Raw genomic sequence first — 14,947 nt, 5'->3', positions numbered from 1 at the left:
GCTGAAAGGATAGTTAGAATGAGCTACAGTTTCATCAACCCTCACCTTATTTAACCCCTTAAGGACCAAACTTCTTGAATAAAAGGGAATCATGACATGTCACACATGTCATGTGTCCTTAAGGAGTTAAACATAAGAAAGCTTATATTTTAATAGTCTCCTACTATATTGATCTAATAAAAACCTTCATCATAGCGCTCCTCGCAATAGTTGTAACTCCAGGACGCTCAATTCCGAGATACTGCACCGGGTCAGCTATGGCAGCATTGCGCTTAAACAATATCGAGGGTGCGACAAAGGAATAGCCCTGAATGAATAAATAAATAAAATAAAAAAAAAGCACATTTAGAATGTTACAAATGGAAAGACAAATATGTGAAGAAGATTTCAGATACATGTTTAGTAAAAATGATTTGTCATCTGCTGTCATCAGCAAAGTTAGATGTAAAGGAATACTCCAAGCACAATAATAACTTCATAAAACTGAACGCTGTTATGGTGCCTGGAGATCCCTGGCTCACCTTTAGGGGTAAAAAGTTCACAAACTGTTTAACCAAAAAGTCTGTGTTCCAGCACCAAATCGCTATGCTGACAGTCAGCTTATGCTCTTCAGCTGCACCTCTGCCTCAGCCTTCCGTATGTAGAATTTCAGAAAGTGGAAGGACAAAATGGGCACAGTGATCCAGCGCTGGGACACAGACTTTGTGGTTAAATCATTTTTTAACAGTTTAACCCCTAAAAGATGAGCAAGCTCCAAGGACCTCCTGGCTAACTCACGCTAAGATTGTATGACCTTATAGAATAGGACTGGAGGGGATTCATGGCTTTTAGTCAAAACAAAAACAAAAAAACATGCTGCTCACTCTGCTTCAGTATCAGGAAAGGATAAACAGGGATAGGAACTGATTGTGAAGCAATGCTTCAGGTCAACACGACCTGGTTGACATGCAGTGTAGGCTAGTTTGTCTAGAAATGAGTTAAACTAGTAATCTGGATTAATCCATGCCACCCCCATCCAAAAGACTGGGTGTGAGTATTAGAGCTGGAAAATCTATTTACACTGCGTGGGGAGTCATTAAACAGACAACAGCAGACAGAACAGATCTCCAGCGGGATTCACTGCATTGCTATCCTGTCTGCAAAACAGGACACACTATCTTACCCACCAAAACAAAAACCCTACAAGAAGACAATGTGGATCAAAATAATTAAAAGGTTAAATCCAAGCTCCATAACCACCAATGCCTCCTACAAAAGGTCATGGTGCAAGGACATTTCCTCTTTACATTGTTACATGTAATTGCAGGGATTTGCAAAAAATTGCTGTCTCAACATTTCCTAAAAGAAAGCTTCCTCCTGGCCATAAAAGTAATTGTAAGGTATGTGCCCACACCATGCCATAGACGTCCCCACCATCTCTGAGAGGAATGGGATGATTATTTGTGCAGCAGTTTTACTCCTTGCATGAATGAAATCACTGTAAGGTGCTAAACAATTAAACTCAAAAACCCGGGGTGGCCAAAAGGTAGATCCCCGGCTATTGCTGAATTACAACTCCTATGACGCTTTACCTGTCACAAAACCGATTAAGGACAGCTGTGGATCTACTTCCTGGTTACCCCCTGCAATAAACATCAACAATGAGAGGGCCAGAACTGAATAGAGGGTTTCAGACACTTCCTGGTCTGTGCTCACAACTAAAGATTAAAAACCGGGGTGAGTTTTATTTATTTTTTTTTAAATATTTTAAACAGGGGTGGTCCACAGCCTGAACTGCCCTCCCTCTAGCCCCTTAACAACTAGGCCATTTCAAACCTATGTGCTAAAGCATTTTTTAGGGTTTTGCACTCACTATATTTAAATTGTACGCACCCCGACCATTTCAGAAAATGTAAGTGGTCTGGGTGTTGTGACCCTTTTGCACCTAGTGCTGCAATGTAAAACCAGACAGCCACTAGAGGGCTTCCGGAATCCAAATTGACTTTTGGTCCGTTATCAGATCTCACGGACCTCCAGCGTCAGAATTTTCCCATAGGAAAGCATTGAATAATCCTTTCCTATGGGGAGGTCTAGTTTGCATGCTGCCATTGCGGACGTCGGTGGGGGAGGAGCGTGGGCAGAGCCTGACCCATCGCCAAGGGACATCCACGCTGGATTCAGGCAAGTTACTGAAGTGTTTTTCACCCCTTCAGCCCAGAGAAAGGGCGGGGAACCCATTAACCCTATAGTGCCAGGAAAATGGCTTTGTTTACCTGGCACTATAGGATAACCACGATGTGTGAATAGATAAATAGATACAAAGAAGGGAGATTAATTTCCCAAACATGGGTTGCTGAAGGTTCTTTTTACCAGAACTGCTACGTGGAAGCTGGAAACACTAAGCCAGTGGTCCTATTTATCACATCATCGATAGATTACCATTGATGGTGGACAATTACACAATCATCCAGATATACTTTAAATCACTGGAGTGAATAGGTAGCTTATTGCAGAATTAAAAACAAGCTCTGAACAATATCGTCTGATCAATCATTACCTGAAATATCCGATCCGCATTCATTGGTATAGCAGCAGGAGAATATGTGGGGTCCATCTCCGTAAACTCCTCAGCAAAATTCCGAACATCCAATTCATCCTTAATTACTGGTCTGAACGGCGAAGCAACTTTCTTTGCAGCCAAATCATCCCAATTAATTTTCTAGAAGCAAATGGCAAAATAAACAAGCTAGAAGTGGCACCTGTTAGTTTTAAAACGGATACTAAATGCATTTACATATTTCTGTATAATAATTACAACCCACACAGTTGCATTATTCAAAAGGAACCCATAGGTATTAATCCTTCTACACAGTGATGATTTAAGTGTGAAGCGTTTCCATGATTTCTCCCTGCCTTACTTTTGTAAACTTTCAGTTTTTAATTTTTGCGAAATTGCATGAACCAGCTAATCTTTCACACAACCTTTTTTCGATTTACTAGTCACGTGGCCTTTCCTTTGCTAAAGCCTTGCTGCTGTAAACATTTTACTTGGTAGATAATCGGCACCTGCACTGCTGCACATGGAGAACACTTTGTGTCATTACATTTCATGAAAAAGGTGAGCCTGCCATAGCAGCACAAATTCTAACAAACATGGAGTGGCTATAGCTAGAGCTTGAGGGATATGGACCCCATACTCACCAGGGTCTTATCATGGATAAAGTAACACTATAGTTCACCAGAACAATTACAGGCTATTGTAGATGTTCTGGTAAGTATAATTATTCCATGCAGGCTTTTTGCTGTAAAAGCAAGAAGGCAGTGTTTACATTACAGCCTAGGAACAACTCTAGTGGCCACTACTCAGATGGCCACTAGAGGTGCTTCCTAGGTCAATGCTGCATCTCCAAACCTGCCTATCGAGATGCATTTATCAATGTATCTCTATGAGGAGTAGCTGATTGGCCAAGGTGGAGTTTGGCTCTTCCCCCTCTGCCCCACCTCCTTGGCTGAGAGCCTCAAAATTGACAATCTCAGCCATCTTGTGCTTTCATATGGGAAAGCATTGTGATTCGCTGAAATCATCAATTCTGGGCAGAGCCAGCATCGGCAGACGGGAGTTTTTACTATATTTAAGGGGGGCAAGGGGAGATTTTACTATATTTAAGGGGGGCAAGGGGAGCTAAAAATAGTTTTGACACTATATGGTCAGGAATACACATTTGTGTGCCTGACCCTATAGTGTTCCTTTAACCCCTTAAGGACCAAACTTCTGGAATAAAAGGGAATCATGACATGTCACACATGTCATGTGTCCTTAAGGGGTTAAACATTATCACACCATTCAAAAGCAATTATTCCAAGACAGACAGACTTGGCAGTGCAACCTGCAAGCATGGGTCGCTTACGAAGAAGCACAAGTTCACTGAAAGTTCCAGTAATAACCAACTTTATGCGCCACATACCATAGCGGTCAGCCACAAAAATGGCTCCAGCTGTCTTGCCCCTTTTAAGACGTCATTCCATGCTGACTGGAAATGAGGAGGTAACCCCAGCAACAGAGACAGACATCAAGACTTTGCTCACTGTCATGAAGCAGACATGGCAATATTGAAAAAAAAGAAAAAAAAAAAAAAAGAAAAAAAATGGCAGTTGAGCAGAAAGTCAGACATGCTCATGCAATTCACAGGGCTACAAATAAATCTGTGCCACAGCTACACAAAACACTGCCTATGAAAAGGCAGTGTTAACATTAAAACGCCTGCAGGGACAGGATCTTTACACCAGAACAACTAAATTAAGCTATAATTGTTCTGGTAACTTTGTCCCTTTGAGACATTTTTTTGGTTTTTGGTAATTGCCTGCGCTTCTGATAGCTGTTGTTCAGTGTGGCTGGTGTACGAGGCCTGGGCCTCCATGTCCTCCTTTAGGCCTGCGATCGGTTTCTTCAGTGCGGCCGTTGTGTAGGCCTTGATGTCGTTGGATGTTTCCCGGAGCATCTTCCGCAGATCCTCTTTAGTGAGGGGGTTCGTCCGGCTTTTCGTGGGGTCATACCCCTCTGATTCGGAGAATGATTCTGTGTGGCCTTGCTACATAGATGGCCGCCCTTCGTCCCTATTGCGGAACATTGTGGCCACCGGCGGCGTTGTGTCTCGTCTCTTTGTATTTCCTCCCATGCGGTAGGTAGGTGTGGAGGATATTTAGTATCGGAGGATTGTATTTTGGGAGCGAGATGCTATGTTATAGTAGCTGATGAACGCGGATTGTGATCCCGGGGTCGGAGAGCTAATGGCTCACACGTCCGTCTCCATGAAAGGTTAGGCTCCGCCCGTTTCACTTCATATTGTAAAAGTTTTTTTTGGCTGTCCAGGGTATTCATGCACTTTTTAAGTCTTCATTGTTTAGTAATTATGTGGCTAGGTGTTGCAACTGACTCTAAATTTAGGTCAGGCCCAAACTTGGTAAAGGAAATAAAATATAAACTTGTATATACATTCTCTGTACACATAAAGGTAAAATTCCTTATTTTCTGTAAAGGGGAATATCTTCTAAATGTCTTAAATCTTCCTACTAAATTACCTCAAATTCATAAAACTGTATCATATGTATTTCAGTAAGTCACCCTACATTTTAAATGTTTGTCTGCCCTCTGGGTATTGAGGTACTCATTGGGCCAACATTGTTTGGTAATTCACTGTTTAGTAGATATTCCCCAAGGGACAGCTTGCATGCATTTTCATTGGGGTATAATCTAAAACAGCTAGCTAAACCTGCAGTTCTCTTGTCTGCTGCTTTTGCATTCCCTCACTTTCTAACGCCAACCAGACTTTCTTTGTACGGTCTACATGCATCAGGAACATCAGTCATGTTCAGTTTAAGCATTGAAGTTTTATATCGGATGCTAATATTACTTAAACATTCTAGCACTTCTTGTTGCTTTCAACCTTAATCTTCCATGCCAGCTGTGTATGCATACGTATTTATCATCCTCCTAAGCATTTCCTACTAAGCATTCCACATGTAGGTCTTTTTAATGAATTCAGGTAAGTTTTTAGCCATGATGGCTCCCCTGCAATATACTTTTTTTTTAATGAGTTGGTTTTACTGGCTTATAGGTATCTAGGTGACCAATACAAGTTTCAGGCACCTCTGCCTTGGAGTTAGTGGTCCCGCGAGGCCAATTGCTCTCTCCTGGTGCTCCTCCAACCTCTCCCTGCGCTCTTTCAGTGTTTCTTTCTCTGGCTCTGCTTCTCCCCAACTCCTCTCTGTTGGTGTCCCCCAAGGTTCAGTCCTTAGTCCCCTACTGTTCTCCATCTATACTGCCTCCCTTGGTAAACTCATTAGCTCCTTTGGCTTCCAATATCATTTCTATGCGGATGACATGCAAATCTATCTGTCCTCTCCTGATCTCTCCCAGTCCCTCTTGACTAGTGTCTCTGACTGCCTCTCTGCTATTTCCAACTGGATGGCTGCCCACTTCCTTAAACTAAACTTGACACAAACTGAAATTCTGGTCTTTCCTCCCTCAAGTGTTGCTACTCCTGTGTCTCCCTCCCTCCAAGTAGATGTTCTCTTTGACTCTGACCTCTCCTTCACGCCTCATGTTCAGTCTATTGCCAAATCCTGCCGCTTCCATCTCAAAACCATTGCGCGAATCCGACCCTATTTAACGCCAGATGCGACTAAGGTGCTGGTCCATTCCACTGTCCTTTTTCGCCTTGACTACTGTAATCCGCTTCTCAGTGGTCTTACGTGCTCCCAACTTGCGCTGTTACAGTCCATAATGAATGCGGCGCAAGGCTCATCTTCCTGTCCGTCCACACCTCACCCTTCTGTCAGTCCCTACAGTGGCATCTTGTAAGATATAGGGCTCAATTTAAAATTATGGTTCTTGCTTTCAAATCTCTACATAATTCTGCTCCCACCCATCTATGCTCTCTAATACACAAGTATGTCCCGTCTAGGCTCTTACGCTCTGCTGCAGACTTACGTCTATCTTCTGTCCGTACTCCCACCACTGATGCTCGCCTTCAAGACTTGTTGAGGGCTGCACCGTTCCTGTGGAACTCACTTCCCTCGTCCGTTAGATGCTCACCCAGTCTCCACTCCTTCAAAAATCATTAAAAACCCACTTCTTCACAAAAGCGTATCAATTAAACTATTAATAGCTCCCGACTGATTTCTCTCTTGCAACTGTCATAGTCTAATACTATCCTTACCTTTTGTGTCACTTTACCCCACTCCCTCTAGCATGTAAGCTCATTGAGCAGGGCTCTCAACCCCTCTTTTCCTGTGTGTCTTGTTACAACTACATGTTTGTTCGTCCACCCACTGTAAAGCGCTGCGGAATTTGTTGGCGCTATATAAACATAATAATAATCCTCCACATGAGGTATTATGCCCCACGGGCCAAAACATAGTTGGCCCCCTCGCACAGGGGCATAGAGAGGGCCTCACTTGTCACACCCAATCTATCTCATAATTTAAATGTCACCGAGAGGCCAACACAACATTCGGTGGCCACAAATCCCCTCGCGCCAAAGCATAGATAGAGCCTCTCAAGCCACTTGGCAACTAGCAGGGCCTCACCTGTCATCAACCTAGTGAATTGCTTTGCCACTGGGCACTAGCTAGCCAGCCAATAAAACGATCATGATCCAAGCTAATTATTATTATATTGCAATATGTCTCAGATCTCTGTAAGAAGGTGATGACATGTCAATCCCCAGTACTCCAGTCTGGACCACTATACCTACACGAAAAGGTGACACCTATCAGGTTCTATCAGGTCATGGAACATTACTCTTATTACGGCTGAGCTACGCAGACGCAACGTTCCTTTCCCAGCAATGCCCGGGAAAGCGGAACTGTTCAGGCTCATGCGTACCAATTCGGACAATGCTGATGCTGGAGTAAGGCGTGAGTTGCTCGAGCAACACCAACCTCCATGCAACGTGCTCATCACTCGTGTCCTCTAAGAGGACAATAAATGAGACTGGAAAGACTAAAAATAAGTTGTCGAACCATGCCGTCAACAGGACGCTGACCCTCGCAGGGTACTCCGTACGCATACAATCACAAGACAATTCCATATTGAGCATGTGCGCCTGTACGTCCAGATATCCAACGGGATATTGACTTTCTGTCATGCTATCAGACTTTCTGTCTGAAAGTTTTTACACTGATAGGTGAATTAGGATATAGATAAGTTGCGGTGCCACATATATCTGACATATTGTGACAACATCATTATTATACTAAAACATGTCATCTTTAAGTTGAGACAGCCCTACCTCGTACTCATAGAAGTAGCCATGGCGGGCCTGCCACAGCTGATTTAATCGGTTTCTACTAACTGTATGTTTGGTATTTCAGGGCGAATTTCACTACTATCATATTCAGCATTTATTGAATACGTAGCTTTACAGCGATGCCTTCTTCAGCTTCCGGTATTAGGCTCCTTACTGGAACAAATCAATTTATTTTGTATGTCTTGACCCCCTACATTGCTGAGTGTCGCTATTGACTGGATCAATCATGTCAAGCCAAACTTTGGCTACAGCATACGTCGGTTTCGGCACACCTCAACTGACTTTTTCCTATCACAGGTTTGCCAACAACAATCTTACTTCATATCATAATCAATGTTGCCCCAAACACAAATTGGAAGGCTTGGCCTGAAGTTGTGGAAGGGGCTTATGGACCTATAAAAGGGACTCCCCCCTTTCTTACTGTGATTGGTCTGATGAAATGCTGCCCCACCCTCCACTCCCCTTATTCACCATACTCTTCTAGTGTAGGCTCACTTTATTCACTGGCCTACAGCATACGTCGGTTTGGGCACACTTCAACCAAATTTTTCGTATCACAGGTTTGCTAACAAGAATCTTACTTCATATCATAATCAATATTGTCCTGAAAACATACATACATATACATACATATATACATATATATATATACACACATATATATATATATATACATATATATATATATATATATACATACATATACATACATATATATACACATATACATATATATATATATACACACACACACACACACATATTATATATATATATATATATATATATATATATATATATATATATATAGACAAAAGTAGAAGATAGCACTCCAGGGACTTCCAAGTTGAATGAATAAAACTTAGCTTTTATTAGCTCAAAATAAAAATCAACGTTTCAGTCGAATATATATATATATATATATATATATATATATATATATATATATATATATATATACATACATACATATATACATACACACACACACACACACACAATTTATTTTTTCTCCTCTGTTTAATGCACTCTTGGAGATTTTTAAATTAAAAATCAGCTTAAGGCAAATGAGCTTCCATCTGCTGGAAAGAGGTGATCTTTTTAGAAATAAAATAGCAAGTGTTCAAAATGCTCCAGGGAACAGCTAAATCTTCAATCACATTAAAGTTCTTCTACAGCGATCAATGCTTCTCACAGAATAGCACAATGCATTAGAACACACGCCGCTTGCACAGAACACCAAGCATCCAACTTTCAGCAGGACGCTCAAAAGATTAAAAACACCTCACCTCGAAAAAGCAATGTTTTTTTATTTCATCTGAGCCTTCTGGTCCACAGCCTAATCTCTTCTTTGGATCTTTCCTTAAAAGAGATTTTATCAAATCCTTTACCGCTTCACTCATTTCTGGAGGATAAGGAGGGTCACTTTTTAATATTCTCCTGGTGCAAACAAACAAAACACACACAAAAAGGGAAAAAAAAACCAGAAAAGAAGCTTATGAGATAAACCTTTTTTTTCATTAAATAAATGTATGGATTTTGAGATCAAATGTGGATTATTTACCTAGAAATCTCAGCCTGAGAATTCTTCTCTCCATCAACTGTGAATGGCGATGCCCCAGTCAATAACTCGTAAGTCAAAACACCTAAACTCCACCAGTCCACTGCCTGGAAAAAATTGATTTATTCAACAAGAGCAGAACACACACAAACACAATATGAGGATTACTCTCAATGCAAATTATTTTCTTTAAAAAAAATAAAACCAGTATTTTATTAATGCAATCCATTATTCTGCCTCCGAGTACAGATGTTCTACATGTTTCAAAAAGGCACTATATAAAACGGAGTTAATTTTGTTACATACATGATACATAAAGTGCATAAAAAAATAATTTAAAAAGATATGCACTTTTGCAGAGATACTCATTTTGCTGTAAATCCCCAGATATTACAAAATCTGCCAAAACCAGGAAAGTACACAGTTCTCAAAAATAATAATGGCCCTCCCTAGCTTTTCAGTGGGAAAACTGAATATCTGGTTAACCCTGCATAGCAGATGATATAGGATATGAAAAATGGAGTTCAGATGTCAGCTTTGTATAGAATGATGTATAGCAAGTTGGCAGCCAGGCATCTAAAAGTTTCATCCACAAAAAAAATAATGTAATAAAAACAAAATAAAGAAGTTAAATAAAAATGAAATAAGCTATTTACACCAGTTAATGGAAGTCAGTGTGTATGAACACATGCCAACAGGTTTTTCATGTTTTTCCATTAATCATGTTTTTCCTTTAATGAAGCAGGCAGGTCTGCCTCATATGAACCGTGCAGGTTATTAAAAATTTTTTTAAAATAAACTGTACACATTCTAAAAATTCTAAACACTTTTCCATGGAAAACAGGAATAATTTTATTGGAAATTATTTGAAATTTAAAGAGAATTATTAGACCACTAACAGGTCACGCAAATTACTTCAACTCAATAAAGTAGTTTGGGTACAGTGGCCCGGTCATTTTATTCCAGCAATGTAAAACATTGCAATATTTTTAGAAACCACAAGGTTTACGTTGCAGGGTTAAAGAGATACTCTAAGCAGCAAAAAAACTTTTGCCTAATTAAGTAGTATACATGGTATGTATAGATAATGCCCCTGAAGTCAAATTGCTGAATTATTTGCTACTTGGGAGAGAATACACGGTCTATGCAGCTCTATTCATACCTACCCTGCATGTGACCTACACGGTCTCCCTACAAAAGGCCTGTAAAGAGAGACCTAATGTTTAAAACTTTCTATATTTACATTCTGTTTAATTAGGATTTTTCTTATCTCCTGCTCTGTTAATTGCCTGCTAGTGCATGCAGTAGCCTCGAGTGTTATTAAAAAGTTTATTTAACAGAGGATGAGATAAAACATCTAAAGTAAATACATTGTGCTGTCAGAACGGATTGAAAAATTAAACCATTTTTAATGTGGCAGTGAGATAAAGGCATGGGAGGTGTGGCTAAGTTCGCATAAACAGAAACAAAAGTAATTGAACACCTAAATGGCAAAAAAATGGAGCAGTGAGACTGCAGGGGAATTGATCATACACTAAAACTTCTTCACTAAATTAAAGTTGTTTTGGTGCTTAAGGCTTTCTTTTAACGCTTTGTGAATCCAAGCCCAACATAGACTGTAAATGCTGGCCTAATCTCACCATTCTAAAAACCGACAGACTAATGTAAGCATTAATGGAGTACCTTGTCATGTCCAGAATCTCCCCCTTTGACGATCTCTGGTGCCATATATTCGATGGTTCCACAAAAAGAATATGTTCTTTCATTCTAAAAGTAAAGAAATTGTTAATTTCCTCTAAAATAAATAAGAAATATTAAGAAAATATTAATATTAAGAAAATATTAAGAAAATATTAATATTAAGAAAATATTAAATAAATAAGAAATGTTATTAATTTTCTAACCAAAAGAGTGGGGAAAAAAATCTGCACTACAGCCACCGTATATTTTAGGGGGCACTCCAGTGTGAATTTTGCAATGCAATATAAAAAAAATACTGTTTTAAATTAAAATGAATAAAATTATACACAAAAAGATTGCCAAACAAACAAGTGTGTGTTTATACTTAAGTCATTTTTCCACAAATGTAAAAAAATAAAAATAAAAAAAAATACATACAAAAAGGGTCACTCCATTTCACAAATGACATTTATCATGAAAGATGCTTTAAAGTATTTTTTAAAATATAGGGCTTCATTTTTTGCCAGAAAATTTGGAGGACGAAGGGTTGGAGTGCTGGCAATCTATATCCCAAATGCATATAGGATGTGTATTTATACACTGAATAGGGAATGCAGGCACATTTATTTCGTTTTTTACCCCAATTTTAGCTCTCCCTCACTGGGTCAGTACAGTTTTCTGAGGTGGGGGCCTCCTCAGGGTACAAACAGAGTATTCCTAATGCGAACCCCATCAATTTGGAACATTGCCACAGGTCTCCCACGGCAACACTCCGATACGACACAACACAGTGGTGGGGTTCACGAGAAGAGTATACTCAGTTTGCACTCGGCAGAGGTCAGAATCCTTCACCACTGGACCACCAGGAATCGTCATGTTCCCTCTCCCTGGCCAAATGTAAGAAGCAAAGAAGTAGAAAACAAAACAAAAAAAATAAAATTGCTCTCCTCTAAAATATATATGTATTAAGGCAGTTTGGCCTGTAATTGTGGGAGGGGCTTAAGTTAACTCACCCCTTAACTATATACATACATATACACACACACACACACACACACACCATCCCCTATAAACATAAGCTGAACTCTACTGTAAATATGGTAATGGTTTTATGTTTTCCCTCTTAACTTCTATTTAGAAAAAAAAGTTAAAATACATGGGTCTTACATTATAAAAAAAAAATATGGTATGTGCTTACATAGACATTTAAATGAAGGATGTAAAACGATTTATAGTGTGTGTGAAAAATCTGAAATTACTCACTCCTTCATAGAATGTGCTCAGTGTAACTGGTGCAAATAGCTTGAAAAATCCGCACACAAAATTACCACAGGATTGCACCCCAGATGCTGATGGCAACAACTTGCAGATTTCTTTGAATGTAATAGATGGGCAGATAATAATGGGAGTAGTTGGTCTACAGTATCTGGGGCCTAGAATTTTAGATGCCTTCTGTAATGCTTTAGAGACACCCCAGACCACGGCATGAACATATACGGGATCCTCTTACCTCTTCAAACAGAAACTCTTTACTTAGCCCAAAGTCTGTTAGTACCACATGGCCGCTGGAATCTAAAAGAATATTCTCAAGCTTTATATCCCGGTAGATTATTCCCAGCTGGAAAGCAAAATGAAAATGCCTGAACATACAGAATATAATGACCATGCTGATGAACTTGCAAAGCAGTCTCATGCCATGTGCCATAAAATCAAGGCCTTGCACACATCTCTGGCACTAAAATGTACAATCATTACTTTTATAGCACCCATTACCAATTCAATCCCCGACAGATTACCAGGCACTGAAGGGTCACTGGTAAATGCAATAAAATTAAATGCAATTTGTGCATTACAGACAAAAGACAAAGCTATTGGGTAACCGTAAAGAAAGCAATCTTACGAGTAAAGGGAAATAAAATTAAAAAACAACCATCTACGTAGTTGTTTTGGAACCCCATCAACTCAAATTCCCATTATGTTTGAGGACTAGCAATGATCGTGTCAGGAACCACCTGAATACAGAATGAGGTTGATTGTGATCCTTATCCTCAGCCAAATGAATCGGAGAGCAAAGGGAGTTATGGCCCTCAGCATTTCATGTCAATATTAAGTTTATGGACTATACTTGAGTAGTGGCAATTTAAATAGGTACATCCATGTACATCTACACTAAGGACAGTTTTAGAAAGGGGTAAATGTTGTTCCCTGCATTATAACTATGTGCGCCATTATGTCGCACACTAAGGGAACTGCTCACCAATAAATAGAGCACCATTCCAAAATCACCATAATGGCACACACCACTGTGAATGTCTGCATTTGACATTTAATCAAACCATGCTGTATGAGATGAAAGGTTATTGAAACTAACTATGAAAGAAAGGAAAAATAAATAAATAAATCAAACGCCAGAAATGAACGACAAACTCTCCTCTCTCTCCATTTCTATCTTAATAAATTAATTCATGAAAAAACTCATCACTTCAAAGAATGTTACCTTTCATTGAATAGTCATTCTACACTTACCTTGTGCAAGTGATCAAGCGCAAGTACAATCTCTCCAATATATAACTGGACTTCATCCTCCGTGAATTTCTCTCGCTGGGATAAATGAGTAAACAGTTCCCCTCCATTGATGTAATCTGCAAGACATTAAAGGCATGGAGTCACTATAAGGTGTGCACTGTTAGATCACAAATATCCAAATTATAAAGCCCAGGTATAGGTGAACTACATTTTTCTTGACATTCAACCAACCTAAGGACAATACCAAGGTAATGTAGTTTGCAAATGTATTGGTTGCGTCTGTTGGACGGACGGAGACACACACACACACACACACACACACACACCCCACTGCTGCTGCAGGAAAAAAAAAAATTAAATAAAAATAAAACACAAGCCAAGAATACAGATCCCTGGTTAAAATCTGAGCTGCACTTCATTTCCACAGCAGGAACTTACAGGCCCAAGACACCAAAAAGCATGCATGGAATGCAAGTTCCCAGCAGTAATTGGAGATCACTAATTATCTTTCTGAGATGACAGAAAAATGTGCGCCAGAACGTGGCATTTTAAGGGTTAGTACTGGGAGCTCAACCTGAGATCACTGAAAACACAGTCCATCATGTGCAGTCAGGAGTTATCAGGCTACACAGAAACGTAAATATTTTTAAATGTGGGCATTCAGACCGGTTTAAATTGGCAGTTAGCTGAGATGCATCCAAGTGCTATCTAAAATCTGGTGTTAAGGGGTAGGAAAGATTTAGAAACAGACACGCTATTGTCAAATTGCCTTTCAAGGGTTACTCCAATCACTATGGCCATTTCACCGATTTGAAGTAGTCATGGTGCCTGAAGTCAGTATGTGCACCATTTTGCTATGAAACACTGCACATAAAGGAGTTTAACCCTTCTGCTGCTAGCGGTGTTACTCCACCTCTAGCAGCATCATTGGGGCAGCATTACCTACCCCAGAACAAGAGTTAGGGGCAGTAACGTCAACAAAGGAGAATTGGGGAGACCTTGGCTCAGAAGGGCGTTTCCCTTGTTTTACTATATATGTTAATAAAGCAAATTTTGTACTTTCCCTACATCTCTGAAGTTCCTGGATTCCTTATCGGGACCATCATCAGGAGGGGGCTGTAACCCCCACATAACCAGCAGCGGAGGCACCTTGAAGGCTCTTTTATTACATCTAATTTGTGAGTGCAACCAAAAAGTGTCTTGCGATCAGATGTGAAAACAGTATTGCACCAACGTTATGCTTTTGTTTATTCATTTTAGTGGTATTAGCTGGATTCCAGAGTTTTGAATTATGTTTGTATCCTGTGATTACTATATTGGGAGGTAACCAGAGGTAAGCTGTATATCCAAAGTTAAGTTGAAATTAGTTGCCATTTCCACTAAACACAGG

The 14,947-nt window shown here is 39.8% G+C and overlaps 1 protein-coding gene across 1 annotated transcript in view; it reads right to left on the bottom strand.

Annotated features, from left to right (window-relative positions):
- Positions 1-14,947, bottom strand: part of RPS6KA5 (ribosomal protein S6 kinase A5) — a 60,428-nt gene that overhangs the window by 11,832 nt on the left and 33,649 nt on the right. Inside the window, exons 4-10 of the mRNA XM_063440137.1 lie at positions 13,558-13,673; positions 12,542-12,649; positions 11,035-11,118; positions 9,355-9,458; positions 9,080-9,230; positions 2,537-2,698; positions 185-307 (exon numbers count right to left, since the gene is read on the bottom strand). Coding sequence (XP_063296207.1) covers positions 185-307; positions 2,537-2,698; positions 9,080-9,230; positions 9,355-9,458; positions 11,035-11,118; positions 12,542-12,649; positions 13,558-13,673 — 848 coding nt within the window. The remainder of the gene's footprint in view (positions 1-184; positions 308-2,536; positions 2,699-9,079; positions 9,231-9,354; positions 9,459-11,034; positions 11,119-12,541; positions 12,650-13,557; positions 13,674-14,947) is intronic.

This window comes from Pelobates fuscus, chromosome 13, assembly GCF_036172605.1.
Source record: "Pelobates fuscus isolate aPelFus1 chromosome 13, aPelFus1.pri, whole genome shotgun sequence".
Lineage (NCBI taxonomy): Eukaryota > Metazoa > Chordata > Amphibia > Anura > Pelobatidae > Pelobates > Pelobates fuscus.
This window is presented reverse-complemented; position numbering and strand designations above follow the sequence as displayed.